This window comes from Adiantum capillus-veneris, chromosome 2 (assembly GCF_014529385.1).
Source record: "Adiantum capillus-veneris isolate H3 chromosome 2, ASM1452938v2, whole genome shotgun sequence".
Lineage (NCBI taxonomy): Eukaryota > Viridiplantae > Streptophyta > Polypodiopsida > Polypodiales > Pteridaceae > Adiantum > Adiantum capillus-veneris.
Genome location: NC_140932.1, coordinates 121,715,442 through 121,740,469, shown reverse-complemented (window position 1 = coordinate 121,740,469; position 25,028 = coordinate 121,715,442). Strand labels below are relative to the sequence as shown.

At 45.1% G+C, this 25,028-nt stretch overlaps 1 protein-coding gene and 1 pseudogene across 7 annotated transcripts in view; one reads left to right on the top strand and one right to left on the bottom strand.

The window, feature by feature from the left end:
- The window catches only part of LOC147463503 (E3 UFM1-protein ligase-like protein), a 139,352-nt gene that overhangs the window by 83,526 nt on the left and 30,798 nt on the right, over positions 1-25,028 (top strand). The window contains exon 20 of one of the 7 annotated variants that reach the window (XM_086489374.1): positions 19,379-19,697. The exons of the other annotated variants lie outside the window; for them this stretch is intronic. Within the exon in view, the coding sequence (XP_086345500.1) occupies positions 19,379-19,384 (6 nt within the window). The 3' untranslated portion in view covers positions 19,385-19,697. Of the gene's footprint in view, positions 1-19,378; positions 19,698-25,028 lie in introns of those variants that run through there. 7 annotated transcript variants of the gene reach the window in all.
- On the bottom strand, positions 19,712-23,861 carry LOC147463504 (uncharacterized; annotated as a pseudogene).

Genomic DNA, 25,028 nt, shown 5'->3' with positions numbered 1-25,028 from the left:
ATAGGTTTTGGGACGTTCTCTTGAAAGTCACTCCATTCAAGAAGATTGACGATTCGGAGAAGATGTGCAAGTTTGAAGCAGGTTTGCATGAAGCCTTGCAAAAGGCTATGAAGCTTTACCCTCGAGGTAACTTGCAGATACTTATGGAATCAGCCCGCATAGCTGATGGAATATATGACAAGGGTACTCCCAGGAAGATGGAGCAAAGCACTTACCATGCTAAGCAGAAGGCTCTCCATGAGCAGCCTACCTCTTCTACTTCTTCTCAAAAGAAGAAAAGAACCGCCTCCGAAGCAGAAGCAAAGCCAAATCAGCCCAAGAAAGGGAGATATCTCTCTCCTGCTGAGTTGCGAACATACATTAGTGAAGGAAGATGCTTCAAGTCGTCATATGAAGGGTGACTGTCCTACCAAACCTCCACAACCACCCTCTTCCAATGCAGTCCCAGATGTACAGGGAAATACAACCAAGGATGGAAAATAAAGAGCTCTTCTCAAAGCATGGGGTAGTATCAACAACCAACGGGCTCTTATTTTGTTTGACCCTGGTAGTACAGACAACTTCATCTCTACCAAGCTAGCTGACGACCTGAACTTGCAGCCCAATCGTTTTGGAGTCTCTATTCAAGCGCAATCTGCTTTCAAAGGGCAGAACTCAAACTCTACTCCAATCATAGGGAAGTTGAATCTAAAGGTCGACGACTACAAGGATCAAGAGTCTTTCTTACTAGCTTCACTTGAAGGATGCGATGTTATCTTGGGAATGCCTTGGCACTACAAGATGCATCCCATTCCTGAGTATGTTCAGAAAACCTTATCTTTTGCTCATAAAGGAAAGGAGTATCTTGTACTTGCAGATGCAGGTGATTGGTGTATTCCTATCGCCAATCACATTGCCATCAAGAAACAAATGAAAAAGTGTGTTTCAGCGTACTTGATTTTTGCAAGAGAGAGAGATGTGTCTGTTTCACAACTTTCTTCCTCTCTAGAGCAAAAAAGACTTAAGTTAATAGAAAGATATAAAGATTGTTTTGCAGATGAACTTCCAAATGAACTCCCACCTTCGCGACCTGAGGATCATACAATTGATTTGATCCCAGGAAGTTCTCCTCCAAATCAGCCCCCTTATCGAGTTAGTCTAATGCAGCAAGAGGAAATTCTCAAGCAGGTTAACGAACTTTTGGAGAAGGGCTTAATAAGGCCTAGTACTTCTCCATATTGTTCACTTGTCTTGCTAGTACAGAAAAAGGATGGCACATTCCGCATGTGCATAGACTATAGATCTCTAAAGAAGATCACAATCAAGAATCGATTTCCAATCCCTAGGATTGACGACATTCTTGATAAGTTACAAGGAGCCAGTGTCTTTAGTCGTATAGACTTGAAGAGCGGTTATCATCAAATCCGCATAGCTCCTCAGGATGTGCATAAGACATCATTTAGAACAACCTTCGGGTTGTATGAATTTCTAGTGATGCCTTTTGGGCTCACTAATGCACCAGCTACATTCAACAAAATGATGGATAGAATCTTCCACTCATACAGAAGCTTTACAGGCGTTTTCTTTGATGACGTCTTAATCTTCTCAGAGACGGAAGACGAACACTATAAGCATCTCGCCTTAGTGTTTGAAGAATTACGCACACAAATTATTTGTGAATGCTAAGAAGAGTGAGTTCTTTCTAAAAGAAATCCACTATTTGGGCCATATAGTATCTCACAACCAGGTGAGAATGGACCCTCATAAGATTCAAGCAGTTGTAGAATGGCCTACGCCAACTACAGTACATGATGTACGAAGTTTCCTTGGCCTCTGTTCTTATTATCGGCGTTTCATTCGAGCTTTTGCCACGAAAGCAGGTCCCCTCCATGACCTGACAAAGAAGCGGATTCCATTCCATTGGGGGTCTGGACAAAAACAAGCTTTCGAAAAGCTTAAGTATCTACTCAGTCACGGACCTGTTCTCACCGTCCCTGATCTTCGCAAACCTTTCGAGGTATACTGCGATGCATCTAGAGATTGTGTAGGAGCAGTTTTGAACCAAGAGGGTCACGCGATAGCCTATGAAAGTCGGCGCCTTAAAGATGCAGAGTTGCATGCCTCCATATACGAAAAAGAGCTAATGGCAGTAATTCATGCTCTTTCCATTTGGAAACACTATCTATTAGGAGCTGATTTTATTATCAAGACAAATCATCAAAGTCTTCGCTACTTTCTCACACAGAGAAAGTTATCAGAAAAGCAGATGAGATGGGCCAACTTTCTTTCGATGTTTCATTTTCAGATTTTACACACTTCTGGAACAAAGAATGGAGTTGCAGATGCTCTCTCCAGGCGTCCAAAGATCAATGCACTAACAACAATTTGTCATGAGGAACTAGAATCTCTCAGCGAGATGTATCCTCAAGATCCAGACTTCGCCACAATTTGGGCAGATCTTCAAGCTGGTCACTCAAAGCCACCTTATTCTATCAGGGATAATACACTCTATCGTCAACAAGCAATATGCATAGCTCAGCCCTTACGACAAAAGGTGATGGATGAAGCACATAATTCTCCTTATGCCTGGCATCGGGGAATTGCTTCCACCACTAGTGCCCTCGAAAGGTATTTCTTTTGGCCAACACTCCGTGCGGACATTGAAAAATATGTACGTGAGTGTTTAGTCTGCCAAAAGGTAAAATATGACAGACATAAAGTTTATGGCAAGCTTCAGCCGCTCCCTGTGCCTAACACGCCATGGGAAAGTATTGCCATGGATTTTATTACGGATCTTCCTCGATCCAAGAATGGAAATGATGCAATCTGGACAATAGTAGACAGATTCAGTAAGCAAGCCCATTTTCTTCCAGTAAAGAAGACGATCAAAGCTGATCACATGGCTAGAATATTTCTAGCTCAGATTTTTTAACACCATGGATTGCCAAAGACTATTGTCAGCGATAGAGATCCCCGCATGACTAGTCTATTTTGGCAGGCATTGTTTGAAAACTTGGGAACTAAGCTTGATTTTTCGTCATCTTATCACCCTCAAACAGATGGTCAAAGCAAAATCGCTAATGCCACTGTTTTAGATCTCCTCAAGTGCTATGTTTCGGAACGACAATCCGAATGGGAACAATACTTACCAATAGTTGAGTTTGCGTATAATAATACCATACATTCCTCAACTGGTAAAGCCCCCTTCGAAATTATTTACGGGAAGCCACTCTTACTTCCTATTATGGTGACCAAAGAAAACATCTTCGCCGCAGATGAATTTGTGCGCAATATTGATATTGCCCATCAACAAGTAAAGCAAGCGATTCTTCGTACTCAAGAGCAACAGAAGAAGAGAAAAGCAGACAAGCACAGAAGGAATCTCAATCTTGAAAAAGGACAATATGTCCTGCTTCGGTTTGAAAAAGCTAGATTGAAAAAGCGGGTCGGCAAAGGCTCTTTCAAAATTATAGATAAAGTCAATGATGTGACTTTGAGATTGGATTTACCTTATAATTGGCGAATCCATAATGCTTTTCATGTCAGTCTCCTCCGACCCTATGTTGGACCTCCTCCAGTGGCGCCCGTACAAGAAGATCCTCCAGAAGTTGAAGAGACTGAGGAAATCCTTCAACCTGAACAGATAATACACCACTCGGAGAGACAACTCAAGTCGGGGAGTCTACATCGAAAGTATTTAGTCAAGTTCAAGAATTACACTCCTTTAGATGCAAAGTGGATGACTGAGTCCGATCTCAAGGACTACCCTGACATCTTGCACAGTTATGTTGACGCTCTACAGTTGAGGTCAACTGTTTAGAACCAAGAGGGATGTAACTCAGTCAGACTTTGTAAATAATTAATTTATTTACGAGAAAAGAATTATCTAATTAGTTGTGTGCACACCAAAATAGACCTAGCAGTTCTAAGGCCTCAGGTGAGCCTAAATGCGGGCCACAACACCTCAGAGGGACCTTAGCAGAAATTACCCTGAAGCCCTAGTGATTGGGAAATCGGGTCTTCAGAAAGGGGTAAGCAGTAGCCTCAGATTTTAGACTCAGGAAAAATACGCGCGTCAGTACAAGCACATGAATGAGATGGGGTCCTTAGAACAGTGACCCTAAGGCTAATAAAGCTAATAAAGCCTTAGGGTAAGTTTCGTTAAATTAAATTTAACGGTCCGTGCCCGGGCAGGCAGCCGGACAAGTGTGAACAGGTAAAGGCGGTGCAGTGCAAGTGCGGCATTGCGCCGGCAGACCTTTGGTGTTCTCATAAAAGAATCATTGGTAGCATTTGTTAGTTAGTTGCACATTTTTAATTAATGAGCTAGAAGTTTTTAAAGTCAAAAGTTGAATGGTTTTTAAGTTTTTAAAGTAAGTGTGCCAAGTGGCACACTTACCAATGCAAACTAACTCTCTCTCACTCTCACTCTCACCCTCTCTCTCTTCCTAGCGCCCCCTCTCCTTGATGGCTATTTAGGAGCCCCCCTCCCCCATTTTCAGGGCTGGCAGTGCACCTACCCCCCCTAATGTGAGCGTGCTCTACGCGGTGGAGCCCTCCATTGAAGCTTGAGAGCAGCCCCTTGCGACATATGTGGTAGCCTTGTGCTCCCATTGTCAAGAACAAGGGATCTCACAGTCATAGACACCTTCTGGTGAAGTTTCATCGCGAGAAGCTGCAGTAGACGCTCTCTTAGCAGAGTGCGGCTGCTGTAATTCTCTGTTTTCAGCCCCTAATCACCTTGATTAGGGCTGTTTTCAGCAGATCAGCCATAGAAATTCTCTTCTCTCTCCTTATCCTAAGTCTACATCAAGTTTGGCGCGATTCCATCGCGAAGAAGACCTCTGTTTCAGCATAGGGGTGTGCACAGGTAAGAATTTCAGGTTATGTGCAGAAAATTACAGCAAGCATGTGCGTGTGCATTTTGCTTGTTTCTCTTTTGTGTTCGATGCATGAATGAATGAGCATGAAGGCAACACATAACGGAAGATGGACTCTCCTCTGTGAGAGCTTCCGATGAGCTGTTTTGGAAGATAGACTCTCTTTTCGAGAGCTTCCAACCAGTCTCGCAGAAGATGGGAAATCCCCTAAGCAGAAAGAAAGTGGAAACACTTTCTCATTCAGTAGTCAGAACAGAACAGAAGAAAGAATAGAGGACGGGCGTATGTCCCGTTCGTGTGCTTGTAAAGATTCTCCCTTAGTAATAAAGATATTCTGTTTATGGGGGGGGACCAGCCCATCTTCTGGTCCCCAATGGAGTGTCAAGTTTTCTCTCTCCCTCTAATTCTCTTGAGTATTTACGTCAGTTTACGCTTCCGTATTTTTGTGACAGAGACCACCTTCTCCAGCTTACGGAAGATGGTTTTGTGATGAGACCCAGATACATGGATACCCACCTGTCTCATGGGATACGGTGTGCTATTGGCCAGTTACGCACATCATCTCACCAGTTACGCACATCATCTCACCACTCGATGTGCTATTGGCAAGACTACACAGCATCGACGGAGGCTACGTCAAAAGATTCAGAGCACGCTGGCCAGGCATGCACAACGCCGATCAGACTACTAACCATGGAGGAAATTGATGAGATCCGCCAACGACCGATGCTAGATCTTTTGTGACTCAGCTATCCCAACTAGCCGCCCATTCTTGCTCAATTTTTTGGCTTAGCTCACATCGACCTATCTAGAATCCCATAATATATATCTTTGTTTTGTACTGTTGATTAGGTTATTTTGTTACTCTGACTTTGTATCAGATCCACCACCTTGTAACTTTCTGGTCGCATAGGTCACTATGGCCTTTTGAAGACGTTAATATAACATTTCATTTTCATTTTCATTTTCTCTCTCTACGCCCCTAGCTAGATTGAGATCGCCAGCAAGCAAAGGCTACCCCATAGGGTGCAGAGCATGTACCATGCTAGATATAGGAGATGTAGCCCCAACGGGGTCTGCTCCCGTTCCCTCTCCTGCAGTGGGATGAAGTTCACGCAGCCCTAGGCTGGAATATCTTGCGGGTTCGACAGACCTGCTCACGCTCTAAATGCCACCTGCACGCAGCCCACTCTGTGGGGACTGCCTTACTGCCTTACGCTTACCCGACTGTGGGGATCTTCCTAGCTCGGTCCCTCGGTCGATCAGCTTGCCTCTGGTGTGAGGAGAATGTGGGCTCTGCTGTGGTAGTAGCTCCTCTGGTTGTACAATGTCTGCTCTAAAGAAGTCTGTGATCCGTCTCTAGGACTGGCCAGCCTCTCCTCTCATGAGGCTCTCTCTGTGTCTGCGCAGCTCGAGCAAAAACATCTCTGGTGGTTGTACCTCATGACTTTAGAGAGTGGTCAAAAGCCCTCTCTGAACAGGCAATGGAAGCGGCCTCGTATCTTGTAGTAGACTGGGCATTAGCATGTGTTGTGCAACTCTGTCTCAGGCTCCATGTGGCATAGGGGGCATGTCCTGGAATCTGCTGGCACTCCATTGTATCTCCGAGTCTCGACCTGAAGCTGGTGTGAAGATGTGCGTATCTGGCCGATAGCACATCGTATCCCATGCGACGAGTGGGTGTTCATGTATCTAGGTCTCGTCACAAAGCTGTCCTCCGTAAGTTGGAGAAGATGCTCTCTATAGAAAGCCATCTTCGTGCCAGCTCTTGTACCGGCTGTATCCAAGTCCTCTTGGTGTTTAGCTGAGTCAGGTCCTGGCGGATGAGTGCGGTGATCTCGTACTGTGTAAGAGTCAGATAGGGTGCATCCAGTGAGTATTGGAAGGGGGGCAATCTGTCCATGTTGAACCCATGTGCCTGAAACCATGATGTCATCTCCCCGTACGAGCATGCTGTATCTCCCTGCAATGTGCATACCTAAGTGTCGAGTGGACTCAAGTGCTAGGCGGGCATATCTGTCTCTGGGAAGGTCCCCCCATAGGTGGTGTATAAAGGAGATTGATCTAGTGAGCGCCTCAACCACTAGTGGGGGGAGCAGCTAGCTCTACTTGGATAATGTCACGTGGTACTGAAGCCTTGGCTCTAATAAGCCTCGAGATCATAGAGACCAGAGGTTTCTCCATGCCCCCCCCCCGCCCTCCCATCCATCAGTGCGACCCGACCTCCCATGATGGTCCAATGAAGGCCCCCATATCTACTGACAAGCTGTCAGTACGGACGTCTGCATATCGTGCTGACAGGTTGCTGACATGACATAACTGTATGGAATTCCGTTTTTGCGCAAGTTTCTTTTTCCGGCAGCTTTTGGAGCCGGTTGCTTTTGGAACAAATTGCTTTTGGGATCATTGTTTTGGGAACCAATTGCATTTGAGTTTAATTGCTTTTGGGGCTCTGCTTTTGGCATCCCTTATAAGAATAAAAAGGACCCAACGGGCCTCACTCTGCAGAGCATATTGTGGGGGAGCAGGAGAGAGAGCCCACTTGCTACTCTATGCAATGAGAGTGAAGGAGAAGAGGAGAGTGGCGCAGAAGAAGCACACGCAGAGAAGAATACGTGAGAGAGAGAGAGCACGTAGAAGTTTTTTTTTGGGAAAAGTCACAATAGTTTTATTTTAGGCTTGACCTTTGAGTATATGAGTAAGTGACTAGGGGGCCATTCACACTTGGGTCCCCTCACTTATAAGTCTATTAACTTATAAGTTAATAAGTACAAGGCACTTAGGCCTTTATTCCCTAACAACCTCCCACCTAAAGGCAATGTACCTTGGGAGATCAAAGAATCAGCTAACTATGATACATCAGCTGATCATGCACTTACTCATCCAACACCCATCATCTGACGGCAATATGCAAACCGCTCTGCTGGAAGACTCTTGGTCAAAAGATCTGCAGGATTGTCATCTGTCTGCACCTTGACAAGTGTAATGCTCTTGTCATCAAGCACACTCCTGATAAAATGATACTTCACCTCTATGTGCTTTGTCTTGGCATGAAAAACAGGATTCCTTGCAAGCATAATAGCACTCTGACTATCACAGTGTAGCACAGGAACCGGTGACTTAATGCCAAGCTCTTCTACCAAACGCATGAGCCACAAAGCCTCTTTGCATGCCTCAGTGGCAGCCACATACTCAGCCTCAGTGGTAGACAAAGCAACACATTTTTGCAGTCTAGAAATCCAAGAAACTGCACCTCCTGTGAATGTAAACACATATCCAGAGGTAGACTTCCTGCAATCTGGATGTCCAGCAAAATCTGCATCTGTAAAACCATGCACAGATGTCTCACTCTTCCCAAAACAAATGCACAAGTCTTTAGTGCCTTTCAAGTATCTCAAGATACACTTCACTGCTTCCCAATGCTTTTTGCCAGGATTGCTCATGTACTTGCTTACCAGTCCCACCGCAAATGCAATGTTCGGACGTGTAGCAACCATAGCATACATCAAACTGCCAACGGCTGATGCATAAGGAATCTTGGCCATTTCAGCCCGCATATCATCTGTGTTTGGGCAGTCATGTGCAATCAGTTTTACATATGGAGGCAGCGGAGTACCAAGTGCCTTTCCCCCATCCATATGAAAACGATGTAGCACCTTATTAACATAATCTCGTTGAGATAGATACAGACGTCTGTTGGGTCTATCTCGAGAGATACGCATGCCCAAAATATGATTAGCATCACCAAGATCCTTCATGTCAAAGCGATTCTTTAGGCTTTGTTGTAATGCATCCAACTCCGTGACATTTTTACCCGCAATAAGCATATCATCAACATACAAAATCAGCAATAGAAGAGATCCATCACTTGCCGTTTTGATATACAAACAGTAATCAGAATTACTTCTTTTGTATCCTTGAAACCTCATGAATGTATCAAACTTGTGATACCATGCACGGGGAGACTGTTTCAAACCATACTACCTCTTCAAGAGTCTACATACTTTCTTCTCTTGCCCCTTTGACACAAAACCTTCTGGCTGCATCATATAGATCATCTCAAGCAAATCGCCATGCAAAAACGCTGTTTTGACATCCATTTGCTTTAACTCCATATCTTCAGAAGCAACCAGGCCTAAAACAAGACGTAATGTGGCAAGCTTTACAACAGGAGAAAAAATCTCATCAAAATCCACACCGTGCTTTTGCTTGTACCCTTTAGCAACCAAACGTGCCTTGTACTTAGAAGAAGCATCAGATGTGACCTTGGTCTTGTAAACCCATTTACATGGCAGAGCCTTATGCCCTTTAGGCAAATCAACCAAGTCCCATGTATGGTTTTTCTCCAAAAACTGCATTTCCGAAACCATTGCTTTGAACCATTTCTTACTGTCTTCCCGTTGCATAGCCTCTTTATAGCAAGACGGCTCACCACAATCAGTAAGCATGACATAGTCCAAAGACGGTTCATATCTATCGGGGGGCCTTGTCACCCGAGTAGACCTACGCACCCAATGATCCATAACAGGTGGATTTTCAACCTGTAAACCATCAAAAACAGCAGGCTGTTCAGCCGGTTGCATCGCAACAACGGGCGGTCTAGAAGCATCAACCTGTTCCCCTACCTGTGGTGCATCAATGGCAACTTGTTGGGGCTGATTTTCAGCAGCTAATGGCTGATTTTCAGCACCATTTTCAGCATGTAAAGGCTGCTGAACATTGGGCCTTCTTGGCTGTCCATATGTAACATCTTCACGAAAAACAACCCGGCGCACTTCCTCGACCTTTGTGGGCTGTTTGTGCATGCAATTCTCATTGAAGATGACATCATTGCTGCGTATGATTTTCCGTAATGCCGGATCCCATAATCTATACCCCATTTCACCATCCTCACCATATCCTAGGAAAATGCATTTATGAGACTTTGGTTCTAGTTTGGTGCGCAGTTCACTCCGGATGTGAACATAGGCCTCACAACCAAACACTCTTAAATGTGCATATGAGGGTGGCTTGCCAGACCACACCTCCTCAGGCACCTTTCCACCCAAAGCCTTGCTAGGTGAGCGATTAATCAAGTGAATAGCTGTTTGCATAGCTTCTGCCCAAAAACCATGAGGTAATGCAGCATGTGACAGCATACTCCGAACTTTCTCTTGGATAGTCCGGTTCAACCTCTCTGCAACTCCATTCTGAGAGGGATTAAAAGGAGCCGTGAGCTCTCTTTTAATACCTTTAGTAGCACAAAAGTCAATAAATGCTTTTGATACATACTCCCCCCCATTGTCTGAGCGCAAAGACCTAAGCTTCTTGTCAGTTTGATTCTCAACAAACGCAAGAAACTTCTTGAAAGTATCCAAAACATCGCTTTTAGCACGTATTGGATACACCCACACCTTACGTGTAGCATCATCGATAAACGAGACAAAATATTTCTTTCCCCCTAAGGACAACTGTGGCATTTCACATACATCGGAATGCACTAAGTCTAACCTGTCAGACTTCAAAGAAAGAGACCTTTTGTGCGGTGTTTGACTGTGCTTACCATAAATACAGTGCTCACAATGAGAAAAATCAGCATACCTCAAACACGGCAAATAGCCACAACGAGACAGAGTTTCCATTCCTCTTTTACTCATGTGTCCCAACCGGCCATGCCACAAAGAAACACTTGGCTGCTCGGTTACGGCGACAACATGGTCACGCACACTAGATACATGCAAAGGATACAAAGTGTCCGATTTACAACCCTTGGCTACAATCCGGGCCCCTTTACAAATTTTCCACTTGCTATCACCAAAAGTGGTATGATAGCCTGCATCATCTAGCTGCTCTGTACTAATCAAACTCTTCTTGAGTTGTGGCACATGGCGCACTTTGTGCAAAACAAAAGTCATACCATCAGCAAAGGAAAACTGGACACTGCCAATACCTGCAATGTCACATGCATAGTTATCTCCCAAATAAACAGTGCCCTGCACCTCACCTGAGTACTGTGTAAACCAATCCCTATGAGGTGTTACATGAAAGGAGGCACCTGAATCAAGAATCCAAGTATGCATGTCCACATCAGAACCCATAGCAAGGGTATGTGCATCCACAGAAGAGGCATTGAGTACATCAGTGCTGTTGTCACTGTCACAACTACTAGCAACATTGATTTCCTCAATCAACACAGTGCTCTTCTTGGCATTTCCCTTGTCCTTTGCATCAGTTTCAGCACCCTTGTTCTTCTCTTTCTTCCACTCATAGCATTCCCGTTTATAATGCCCTTTCTTTCCACAATGATGACACACAACATCTTTCCTACGAGATTTGCTGCGTGCCTTGTCCTTACTGTCAGATTTCTCCCTCTGTTGAGACCTGCCTCTCAAGTGCAATGCATTAGAAGACCCACCTGTGGTGTTCTTCCTGTTCATCTCTTCCATCAAGAGAGAACTCTCTACATCTGCATACTTAAGTGACGCACTTGAGTTACTAAGAGCTGTCCGGAATACATCCCAACTCTCGGGCAATGTGCATAGCAGAAAAGTGGCTTTGAACTCCTCATCAATCGTGAATTTCAGCTCTGTCAGTTGGCTGAAAATAGAATTGAATTCATTTAGGTGCACTGATATGTGCGTGCCCTCCTTCATGCGGAGATCCATAAGCTTCTTAAGCCAATGCACTTTACTGGCAGCACTCTGCTGTGCATACAACTCGTCTAAACGCTTCCACATGCCCCATGCTGTCTGCTCATTCTCTACATTGAAGAGTAAATTGTCAGACACCGAAAGCATGATCGTGGAGCGAGCCAACTCGTCCACTTCTTCCCATTCTTCAACCTCCATATCATCCGGTTTCACACCTTGTAACTTAATAGGTTTCGCCTGTTTCTTCTGCAACATCACATTATAACATTGCTTCTTCCATATAGCAAAGTTATGGGCCCCTTCAAGCTTGCGAATGTGCAACAAATTGCCACTTTCACTGCTAGAAGCCATTCTGAGTGATTGCAAACACTGAAACTCTGTTTTGCCGACCTAAACACGCCCAATTGTGCGCAATCGGGCAAAAAACAGCTTGCTGTTACAGAAAAACAGCGAGCAAATTTCACGCGAAATCACCCCAAAACGGCGTACATTCACTGCCAAACCCTTACCGAAGGTTTCCACAAGGTGTATACATCATTTGCTTGCTGAAATTCCCTGTTTTAGGGCAAAAATCAGACCTGTAAACACCTGTTTTGCTGAATTTTCAGAACCTCGTTGGTGGAAACACCTGTAAGATTGACCTGTGAGACTTGCCCTAATGAAATTGCATCAAATTGACCCCGAAATTGGTCAATTTCAGCAGAAATAGGCTGCTATTCGCCAGTTTTTGAAACCCTAATTTTGGGGAAACTGTCACCGGATGTCGATTCTACACGGTGAGAAGATCCCTTCGCGACAGAGTTGATCGAAAACGGTTGAATATCCTTCCCGCAGCGAGCAAGAACAGAATTCTGATCTGTGTTGCGAAAAATGGCTCTCTTGGAAACCCTAAAGCTCTGATACCATGTGTGGGGGAGCAGGAGAGAGAGCCCACTTGCTACTCTATGCAATGAGAGTGAAGGAGAAGAGGAGAGTGGCGCAGAAGAAGCACACGCAGAGAAGAATACGTGAGAGAGAGAGAGCACGTAGAAGTTTTTTTTTGGGAAAAGTCACGATAGTTTTATTTTAGGCTTGACCTTTGAGTATATGAGTAAGTGACTAGGGGGCCATTCACACTTGGGCCCCCTCACTTATAAGTCTATTAACTTATAAGTTAATAAGTACAAGGCACTTAGGCCTTTATTCCCTAACACATATGGACGCAAAGTTTCATAGTAGAGGACCCCTTGGGAGTTGCACTTTCCTCGAGAATTAATGTAAAAGAAATACTGAAAGGGGGGATAGTCTCTGGGGCCAATCTCTCTTGGCATGGAACTACGTCAGGCCGTGTCGACCAAAATTGAAAGTTTTGAAGTATTTTAAGTGATTACCTCGTGTGTCGCGCCGGATTCTCTGGTTGGGGTGCCCAAGCCTGTAACAATGCGACTCGACCTCCCATGATGGTCCAATGAAGGCCCCCATATTTGACCTCCATAGAGCAATGTGGAAGCCACCAGGGTGTCAAAAAGCCAGAGCTTCATCCGAGGCTCCTGAAACTGAATCTGTGAACACATTCTCTCCAATCCACCCAATGCTGCATAGGCTTTGGTCAAGCTAGTTTCTGCTCCTCTCCTCAATGAAATTGCTGGTCCACTAAAGACCACCCCAAGGTAGGTGTAAGCATCTGTGTACTTGTCACAAAGTGATGACGTGGCTACCGACAGCAAAAACCCTAAATTCTGCCAGAAACCCTAAAAATCCTGCAAACCCTAATTTCTGCCAGAAACCCTAATTTTACAGAACCCCAAATTCCTGGAAACCCTAACCCTAACTGCTGGCTGAAACCCTAAGTGGCTGAAAAACCCTAATTTCTTGCGCAAGTGCCACGTGGCAGCAGTGTACGGCTTTTTTCGAAAATTACGGAAGCTAGGGAAAAAGCATCTAGCGATGCAAATCTGTTGGCTTTTTGTTACGCAAGGATTTGGATGAGAGAGAGAGAGAGTTGAATTGCTTTATTTTTACTCTCATTGTGAGAGAGAGAGAGAGAGAGAGAGAGAGAGAGAGAGAGAATTTGCTTTTGCTTTCAAGCTTTTGGGGCTCTGCTTTTGGGCATCCCTTGTAACATTTAAATATGCGGTGAGGGCCTCACTTCTCAGAGCATCTGGACGCAGAGTCTGAGAGTGAAACCCTAATCGCTCTTGTACTCTGACATTGATTTTCAATTCAAAAAGATATACCGATAGGTGCTCCAGTCTTTGGGGCCAATATCTCTAGGCACGGAACTCCGCCGGGCTAGTGCAAATCTATTGTGATCTGTGAATTGTTTGAAGTGGTTATTTGGTTCTGTCGTGATTGATTCTTGACTTGGAGTGTCCAAGTCTGTTACAGTGGTATTAGAGCACGGCCGATTTCTCTTCTACGGGAAATCTGATCCCCAATTTTTTTCCGCGGCACCTATGGCTTCACGCAAGGATCAGTCGACTCCCTCTGCATCTGGAGATGCTGGCAGGGATCACAAGGAAGATTTTGACAGAGAGTATGGCTCGCCTCAGCCTGCTCAGGCGGAGCAAAGAGAGATGAAGCGTCGTCAATTGATCGGGGATGCAACAAAGATGATGCCCAGTTTTGCGAAGGATCCGCAATTGGCAAAATATATGAGCGAGACTTCTTTTCAGGAAGTGCATGCACAGTGGCAGAAAACCACTACAGCACCATTGAAACCCGCTCTCAAGAAACCTTTTGATCACAAACAGTATTCAGAGAAGGAATTACAACAGGTGGTTGATGCACGGATTGCTCAGCTTTTGACGTGCAAAAGAAAGCCAAAAAGCAGAAGAAAAGCACCGACTTCCCGGGATATTTGGGTCGTCAGTCGACATTTGACAAGGCAAAGAAACAGAAGAAGCGTGTTCGATTTGAAGGAGTACCCAATTCTTTTTCTTCTTCTTCTTCTTCTTCTTCTGACAGTTCTTCTAGCTCTTCAGATTCGAGCGAAGAAGACAGGAAAGGTAAAAAGCGAAGGAAGAAACAAAGCTTTGGAAAGGGCAAGAAAAAGGCAAGGAAGACTAAATCTCGCCCAGAGCTTGACAGTTCTACTTAGGACTCGTCTACAGACAGCTCAGATTCTCATGATCGAAACTTCTATGCGAACAAGAAGAATTTTTACAAAGCCAACCAGTATGACTTTCTCGAAGATAAAAGCAAGAATGTCCGAGAGTTTAAGGAAGGTGGCCACCCGATCAAGTTTGATATTTTTTCAGGATACTCAGATGCTTCGAAGGCTTTGTCTTTTATACAGCAGTTTGACATTTCTTTCGCGGGAGGACGCTATTCAGAGCACTCCAAGATTCGGAGAGCTACCTCTTATCTTAAGGGGAATGCTCGCACTTGGCGGTCCACGCTTCTTTTAAACAAGACTGCGCCAGTTAAATGGTTGAAATTCAGAACGCTTTTTATTTCTTCTTGGTTGAGGCAAGAATATGAACGAGATATACGAGCTGCTTGGAACCATCTTCGGATGACCAAGAAAGATACAATCAATGCTTATTGTGAGCGATTCTGGAGCTCTTTTCTACCCGCCTCTTCATTCAAGAAGATCACGTTCAGAGAACAGATTGAGCGGTTCACCTTGGGTCTACCTATAGAGATCCGAGATCACTGCTTGGAGCACAAGTCAGCTTCTATTCAGGAGTTGATGAGTCATGCGAAGCGGGGCTTTGCCATTCACTCTGGCAGTCTGACTTACCCCACAGATGAGAACATGACACAACGAGCCGAACAGACTTCTGGGAATGAAAGTAGAAAGAAAAAGAGCAACCCAGAGAAAAAGGATGCACGACTTAAGCTTACTCCTCAGGAGCGAGCTCGATTCATCAAAGAGGGGAAGTGCTTTGGATGCGGGGAACAGGGACACATCTCCGCGAAGTGCCCTAAAAAGGCACAGAAAGAACAGAATGATAAGGACGATGATAGGCCTGAGAGTTCGAGAGCAGCTGAAGAACGTGGACGAAAAGGCAAGATGAAAACAGGACTGGTTCCAGATTGTGTGGGTACCGATCCTGACACCATGGATGAAAGTACAGAACTTTGCCGAGCTTGGGGCAAAGTGAAAGATCAAGAGGCCCTGATTTTCTTTGATGGAGGAGCCAAGGCCAACTTCATTTCACCGAAATTGGCGGCGCGGCTCGAGATTACTCCCGATCGGATGGGACCACTTGCAGAGGCAGTTCTAGCGGCACCCGGCAGGGACGTAGCCATTACACTTGTCATTGGCAAACTTCGGTTGCATTGTCAGGGGTATTTGGGACATGAGGACTTCTTCATAATGCCCTTGGAGGGTTGTGATGTTCTCTTAGGGATTCCCTGGTACCACAAGAACAACGCCGTGGTCGATTATCAGGCGAGAAAAGCGACTTTGACTACAAAAAAGGGCAGAACAATTGTACTTGATATAAAACTGAAGGGCGAGTCTATCCCTATTGTATCGGCTTCGGCCATTTCAAAATTAATGAAATCCAGTCTATTTGTTTACTCGATCTTTATGAAAGAATCGAGCGATAAGGATAGGACAAATATGTCTAAACTTGATAAAGAACGCCAAGATTTTCTCCACTCTCACGCCGATTGCTTCTCAGAGGGCCTACTAGGAGAGTTACCCCTTGCTCGTCCTGAAGATCATACCATTGATTTGATACCTGGAAGCACACCACCAAATCGAGCACAGAATGAAGAGATTATGAACCAAGCGAAAGACCTCTTGGAAAAGGGTCTTGTCCAGCCTAGTACTTCACCGTATTGCTCTCCAGTGTTGTTGGTTTTGAAGAAAGACGGATCTTGGAGGATGTGTATCGATTATAGAGCTCTCAACAAAATCACCATCAAGAACAGATTTCCGATTCCTAGGATCGATGATATACTCGACAGGTTACAGGGATCCTCGTGCTTTAGCAGGATTGACTTGAAGAGTGGATATCATCAAATCCGAATCGCGCCAGGAGACGTCTACAAGACGGCCTTTCGGACTACTTTTGGGTTATTTGAGTTTTTGGTGATGCCTTTTGGCTTAACCAATGCTCCTGCGACATTTAATCGGATGATGGACAGGATTTTTCGAGAGTACAGACTATTTGTTGGCACTTTCTTTGACGACATCATTGTTTTCTCCAAGAATGAGGCAAAACACAGAGATCATCTGCTTCAGGTTTTCAGACATTACGAGATCACAAGTTAGTGATTAATGCAAAGAAAAGTGAATTTTTCCTACCAGAGATACACTTTCTAGGACACATTGTCTCAGCAGCTGGAGTGCAAATGGACCTGGCCAAGATAGAGACTATCCCTGATTGCCCGATTTGAAGAATGTCCATGAAGTTAGAAGCTTCTTGGGACTGTGTTCGTACTACAGGCGGTTCATACGAAAATTTGCAAAGGTTACTTCCCCTTTGCATATCTTGACACAGAAAGGAGTCTCTTTCTCGTGGGGATCCACAGAGGTGACTGCCTTTCGGACCTTGAAAGAGAATTTGCCGGACTTGCAGAAGTCATTTGAAGTATATTGTGATGCTTGTGGTCGTAGTCTGGGTGCGGTCTTGATGCAAGAAGGCCTGTCATTGCTTACGAGAGCCTATTGTTCTCTAGGCCGGAGATGACAGCACAGATGTATGAGAAAGAGCTTTTGGCGGTTATCCATGCTCTTACTGAGTGGCGGCATTACCTACTCGGAGCAGATTTTACTGTCTTTACAGACCATCAAAGTTTCCGCTACTTCTTGTCATAGAAGTAGCTTTCGGAAAAGCAGATGCGGTGGGCGAACATCTTGTCACAATTTCATTTCCAGATTGTCCATGTTCAGGGACAGAAGAATGTGGTGGGAGATGCTTTGTCTCGGAAGCCGTTGGTTCTGGCTATTTCCGCGATACATCATAGGAGCTTCGAGGATATGGTCGATCAGTATGCCACAGATATAGATTTTGCAGATATTTTCACACGGATACGGGATGGGGAGACAGTAGTTGGATACTCCCTTCGGGAAGGCTATTTGATGAAAAAGACTATGTTGTGCGTTACACAGCCGTTGAGGGAAAAGGTTATGACTGAATGCCACTATCCACCTTTTACGGGTCACCGCAGCATTGCTACCACCATGAAGGGGGTAGAGAGATACTTCTTTTGGCCGAGACTCAAAAAGGATGTGGAAGAGTTTGTGCGTAGTTGCTTAGTATGCCAGAAGGTCAAGTTTGACAGACATAAGGCACAAGGATTGTTACAGTCTTTACCCATACCCACCCGCCCCTGGGAAAGTATTGCGATGGATTTCATTGTTGATCTCCCGAGAACATAGAGTGGTAACGATGGTATCTGGACTGTTATTGACAGATTTAGCAAACAGGCTCATTTCATTCCAGTGAAGAAAAGAGTCAAGCCGGATCACTTAGCGAGACTGTTTGTGGCCCAAATCTTCAGATTACATGGCATGCCTGAGACTATTGTCTCCGACAGAGACCCCAAATTTACGAATTTGTTTTGGAAGGCAATTTGGGAGAACATTGGCACGCGGTTGCAGTTCTCTTCATGGTTCCATCCGCAGACTAATGGGCAATCTGAGATTGCAAATTCACTGGTTCTAGATTTATTGAAGTCTTATATCTCTGATCAGAAGACTCAATGGGAAAAGTACTTACCTTTGGTGGAATTTGCCTACAATAACACGATACACTCTTCGACGGGGAAGGCGCCATTTGAGATTGTTGAAGGGGCTGCGAAGGTCCCACCCTTCCTAAGCACGAAAGATAAGATCTTTGAAGCGGATGAATATACGCGAGATTTGGATACGGCTTTTGCCAAGGTTCGTGAGACTTTGCAGAAGTCTCAAGAACGACAGAAAAAGGTAGCGGATCGCCATCATCGCGACATGAAATTGAAGGAGGATGATTGGGTGTTCTTACGTTTTGAGAAGGCACACCTACGAAAGAAAAAGGGAAAGGAGAAGCTTTTTCCAAAGCTTAGTATGCGATACTACGGACCTTTCCAGATCACTGAAAAGATAACTGATGTCTCCTTCGGATTGAAACTGCCAGATACTTGGAGGATTCACAATGCATTCCATGTGAGTCTCTTGAAACCTTTTAAGGGTGATGTGCCTGATGATGGGGAGCCTTATGAGCAACCCGAAATGGAAGAAAACAAGGAGATCCTTGTTCCTGAACAGATTTTGGCACATAACGACGAATAAAGGTAAAGTCCGAAGGCGATTCTTGGTTAAGTTCAAGAACTATTCTGCATTGGATGCGAAGGAGGACCTAGCGGATACTCCTCAGATTGTGAAACTTTACCTCGATGCTTTTGGTTTAGCATAGTCTATTCCAAACGGAACCCAGAATTTAGCTTGGCCGCAGATCTGGTGTAGTGGGATACACAAGAGGGGAGTCGCTCCGCTCCTTTGTCAACAGATGCCTTGATTTAGATACTAGAGTCATTGATGTCTCTTTGAGCTTCAGGGATACTGAAAGCTGATAGTATTCTTCTGTATGACTTTAATGAATTGGAATTCTTGATTATGATACTGATTTGTTCTTGACTTCTCTTAAGTGCAAGAACTGATAGACGAAATGACTGTAGCATTTTGGTCTGATTGATCTCAAATAGACATGGTTGCAATAGGGGTTATCAATCGGACAACAATGAAGTCCCGATTGGACCTAGATGTGATTGCTAGCTACATTGCCGATAAATCATGCTCTAAGATCCGAATGAATGTTGAATGTCATGTGATGTCTGGTGATTTCTGGTGATGTCCGGTGATGTCGTGTGATGTGGCTGCCGTTTTGTTACATGTGCTAGATGTGTGTTCCTAGTACGTAGGTACTAATCAGTGTCTGCTAAGACGGTTTATGGCTTTTGTCGGTTTTGCAGGCGTAATCGCGGTCGATTACAATGCTTTCAAGAGGGGGGTATGTCACAAAGTGATGACGTGGCTACCGACAGCAGAAACCCTAAATTCTGCCCGAAACCCTAAAAATCCTGCAAACCCTAATTTCTGCCAGAAACCCTAATTTTACAGAAACCCTAATTCTGGAAACCCTAACCCTAACTTCTGGCTGAAACCCTAAGTGACTGAAAATCCCTAATTTTTGGCGCAAGTGCCACGTGGCAGCAGTGTACGGCTTTTTCGGGAAATTACGGAAGCTGGGGAAAAAGCATCTAGCGACGCAAATCTGCTGGCTTTTTGCTACGCAAGGATGTGGATGAGAGAGAGAGAGAGAGAGAGAGAGAGAGAGAGAGAGAGAGAGAGAGAGTTGAATTGCTTATTTTTACTCTCATTGAAATGAATGAAATGTTATATTAACGTCTTCAAAAGGCCATAGTGACCTATGAGACTAGAAAGTTACAAGGTGGTGGATCTGATACAAAGTCAGAGTAACGAAAATAACCTAACAACAGTACAAAACAAAGATATATACTATGGGATCCTAGGTTGGTCGATGTGAGCTAAGCAAAAGACTAAGCAAAAATGAGCGGTTTATTGAGAGAGAGAGAGAGAGAGAGAGAGAGAGAGAGAGAGAGAGAGAGAGAGAGAATCTGCTTTTGCTTTCAAGCTTTTGGGCATCCCTTGTAACATTTAAATATGCGGTGAGGGCGTCATTTCTCAGAGCATCTAGACGCAGAGTCTGAGAGTGAAACCCTAATCGCTCTTGTACTCTGACATTGATTTTTAATACAAAAAGAAATACCGAAAGGGGCGCGAGTCTTTGGGGCCAATATCTCTAGGCACGGAACTCCGTCGGGCGATTGCAAATCTATTGTGATCTGTGAATTGTTTGAAGTGGTTATTTGGTGCTATCGCGATTGATTCTTGACTTAGAATGTCCAAGTCTGTTACAGTACTCCACTGTCTCATGGCCGTTTGTAAATGCGGGTGGTGTTTTCTTTATCCACTGTGGGGTCAGATAACCTTGGTTTTACCAAGGTTAACAGACAAACCACTAATGTGCCAAACCTATGCAAAGCATCCAAGTGACGTTGCATCCCCTTTGGAAAGTTGGAGATCAACACAAATCATCAGCATATAACAATAGTGGAATCCATGTCCGTGCCAGCTGTACACCTCTATCACCGTCCCGCTCAATATAGTCAGAAACCTCATCCACATACATACCAAAAATAGTAGGAGAGCGGGCAGTCCTGCTTCACCCGATAGTGGAGTGAACTAATTTAGCCCCTCTAGAGTGCATACATGCCCCACTACTGACCCCATATGAGCTCTGTAGGTACTCCCATCTCCTGTCGTTTGCGTGTGACATGTTTTGCTGAAGTCCACAAAGCTACAATATATCCGTCTCCCCTGTGGTCTGCCCTCCTCAATAGTGGCTACGAGTGTCAAAATGTGGTCAAGAGTAGAAAAACCTCTCCTGAACCCTCCCTCTCTACCCATCTGTTGCATAGGGTCTGTTGACTTGAATATAGGTACAATAGTAGATAAACTCCAAGAATCATGCAGCCCCTCACACATGGCACGGTTGAACATCGCTGCTAGAAGCTTTGCGAGCAAATCCCTGGCATGTATAAAATGCTCAGCTACTTAGCCATTATGATCATATTCTCTCCCAATCCTCATCCTATCAATGGCCTTCTTCACCATCTCAGTGGTGAAAAAAGCACATGTGTGTGGGTATGGCTCGGGAGGGTTCGGAACAGGCAACTGTTTAGGAACTGTGTACAGAGATGATGCATATTGGCCCCAGGCCTCTGTAGAAGTAATGGTAGGCAAGGGGAGTGCTGCTCATGGAAGAGTTGCCATGCGTCACCTGAGTCCTCACTCAAGAATAGCTGATATAGATCCTTCTCTACTCGAGCCAAAAATGCCCTCTTCTTCTGCCGCACTAGGCACCGGAAGGCAATCTGTGACTGTTTGTGAGTGATGTCCCCCAAAAGCACCTCCCTTTGAAGTCTTGCTCTCGTCTCGTGGCACTCCTCATCATACCATCTATTCTGGGGCATGCTCCCAGAGCGTCGTCTCTGCTTAGGCTGGGTGTGTGCCAGTGTGGGTATGCCTCTGTTGCTGCATCATGCAATGTGCGTCTCAGTATAGTAGTAAGCTCCTTGCCTTGGCTCCTCATTGCACAAGCGTTTGTAGATCCCATCTACGTAGACATAGTCAGCCTCCTGTGTAAAGGTGTAGCGAGTAGGGGCTGCTACCCGTGGCTTGTGTGCTATACTCAACTGGAAGGAGATGGTCATCGACACAAGGTCATGACCTATTGCCACACCAACAGGTCTGGGTCCAACTGTGAGGTCCCAGATGCTTGAGATGAAGCTCGGTTGTGCCATGACATAATCCTTTGTGCTGGCTCCATGTCTGTGTGGAAATATGTAAAACCTCCTGCGGCGGGAAATCTCTGTAGGCCATTCAAAATGGCCAATCCATATGAAGTCCTCATTTCTATCAAGTGCCGTCCTTACTCAGTATGCTCCATATCCTGTTATAATCTAGATAGGCTGATCTGTGCAACGTTTAACTCCCTCAGTATCTCCTCTGAAGTATCAGAAAATACTGTTTGGTGATGTGCAGTCCTAGCATTGAAGTCCTCTAGGATGATGATGTCCCCATCGCTAGAGAACTCCCATATGTCATCATTCAAAATAGAAAAGGACTGTCCTCTAGGTGGTGCATATACTGACGTACTTGGAGGAAAGTAGCAAATAGCAATGTAGAGATATTTGCCTGTCTCTACCCTCAATCTCACCCACATGTACCTAGCTTGCTCATCCCTGCGGGCTATATGTATCAATGGTTGCAACTCCTCCCTAAATAAAACTGTCACCCCCCCCCGAGGCCCGTTCTCTGTGCTCTGATCGAGTCTCCTATCTGCAAGTTGTCTCCCATTTGTGTCGGTTGACTGTGGCATAGACTGCCTAGGGGCCTGGTGTGTCTTAGAGTAGAAGATGATGTCCCTCCCAGTGAAATATCCTCAAAAGCACCCACATCAAGGTGTAGAGATCCATTACAATTCCAAGTTGCAACTCTGAGTGTGGTCCCATAGGTCTCGCGGTATCATGCGGAGCGTCGCTCCAATATCACCACTCTTCCATCTCGGTTTAGGGTGAGATGAAATGATTTGATATATTAACGTCTACAAAAGGCCAAAAGGACCTATGAAACCAACAAGTTACAAAGTGGTGAATCTAATACAAAGTCTATGTGCTGAAAGAAAGACTAACATCCTAAACATAATGTTGCAGTGAAAGTGAATGTGGGGGAAAGACTACAGACTCTCTAGTCAATACAAAGGTACAAAAAATAACGAGGGGTGCAAGAAACATAAGCTACTAAGAAGGGGATAATCCTCCAGCTTAGAGTAAATCCAGTATTAGTCGGTGTTGGATCTCCTCAATGTCCTCCACAGTCAAAAACCTAACTGGGCATAGTGCGTGGCATGCCAAGATAATCCGAATCCTCCTCTGTAATCTCCGTCTATGCTAGGATGCCCTCCTTTGTAATCGTGGACGCGTAGATTCCCCTAGGTCCATCGCACGGTCAATTAGTGTGCCTCTAGTGGAGGTGGGATCCGAACTCTGCTGCAAAACGTGTCTGTCTAGCTGTCCAATGGTAATGGCTAGCTTGAAATAGTCTGTGACTTGCCGTTGAGTCCGTCTCTTTGGTCGCCTCAACAAGCACTCTCTATGTCTCCTCAACTCAAGCAAGAACAGACCCAAGCATCTCTGATCCTCCCATAACTTTGGAAAGTGGTCCAAAACCCTTCCTGAATAAGCAATGGAATCGCCCGCGAATCTCATAGTATGCGGAGCAATGACATATGTAATCCAGCTGTGTCTCTGGCTCCCTATGGCATACACGACATACCCTGGCCTCAGCCGGTACTCCTCTATATCTGCCAGTCTCAATTTCAAGCTGGTGTGAGGATGTGCGTATCTGGCCAATATAGTTGGGTCTGACTACAAAGCCATCTGCTGTGAGTTGAAGAAAATGTTCTCTGTAAAAGGCCATCTTCATGCCCAACTCCTGAGTAGGCTCTATCCAAGTCCTCCCGGTGTCCATCTTAATCACGGATGAGTCTAGTAATCTTTGTCCGTGTCACAGTTAGAGAGGGGGCCTCCAAAGAGTATGGAAGGGAGGCAATATGTCCATGCCAAAAGCATGCATCTAGAACTAAGAAGTCATCTGTCCATACCAGCAGGCCATGTCTCCCTGTAAGGCCAATTGTTGGGAAGACTCAAGAGCAAACCATGCATATCTGTTTCTGGGAAGGTCCCACATGCTATGTATGAAAGAGACTGATCTAGTAAGTGCCTCAATCACCACTGGAGCGGTAGCTAGCTCTGCTCTAATAATCTCATGAGGTATTGAGGCCTTGGCTCTAATCATCCGGGAAATCATAGATACCAAGGGCCTCTCCATCCATTAATGCTGCCAGCTCTGCTGTGACAACCAACTGAGGGGTCCCAAATCTTCACCCCATACATCATAGCTGAGGTCACCAAAGTATCAAAAAGCCAAAGTTTGGTTCGAGGTTCTTGAAACTGAACCTGCGAACACATCCTCTCAAGTCTGCCCAAGGCTGCATAGGCTCTGGTCAATCTAGTCTCTGCTGCTTTTCTGAGCGAAAAAACTGGCCATTGAAAACTACCCCCGAATAAGTATATGCATCTCTATACTTCACAACCTCTTGCCCATAGGTAATTGTGGGAGCTGACCACCTGACCCACTGCGGTGTAGTGTTAAAACACCATAACCTTGGTTTTACCAAGGTTGACAAACAATCCGCTATCCTCCGCAAACACATGTAAGGCATCCAAATGGCACTGCATTCCCTCTGGGGAGTCAAAAAATCAGCACAATATCATCAGCATATAACAAAAGTGGGATCCATGTCTCTGCTAGCTATGCTCCTTTGTCCCCCCTAGTCTCGTAATGTAATTAGAGGCCTTATCTACATACATATCAAACAAAGTAGGAGATAATGGGCATCCCTGCTTCACTCCAATAGTGGAGTGAGCTAGGGTAAATCCCATCAAGAGTGCATATCTGCCCCGCAACTGATCTGTATAAAGCGATAATCCCCCAAATGAGCTCTGTGGGTATCCCCATGACCTGCAGTCGCCGCATCAGTCTAGCTCTGGGTACTGTATCAAAAGCTTTGTGGAAGTCCACAAAGCTACAATATATCTGTTTCCCATGTGACGTGCCCTCATCAATAATGGCTCGTAGAGTCAGGATGTCCTGTTGCTCGTATACCCTGTCTCCGTGCCCATTTGCTCAGCTGCTGCTCGAGAATGGATGCGTATAACCGTGCTAATTTGTGATTGATCATAATAGTACGGTAGTTCCCAGGCTCCATAGGATCTCCTGCCTTTAGGATGGGCACAATAGTAGACAAACTCCCAAGTCCTAGGCAGGCCCTCACACATAGCACGATTGAACATCATAGCTAGAAGCTCTGCAATCATATCCCTGGCATGAATAAAATGCTCGGCCACTAATCCCTCATGATCATAAGCTCTCCCATGCTTCATCGTGTCAGTGGCTTTCCTTCCCATCTCTGTT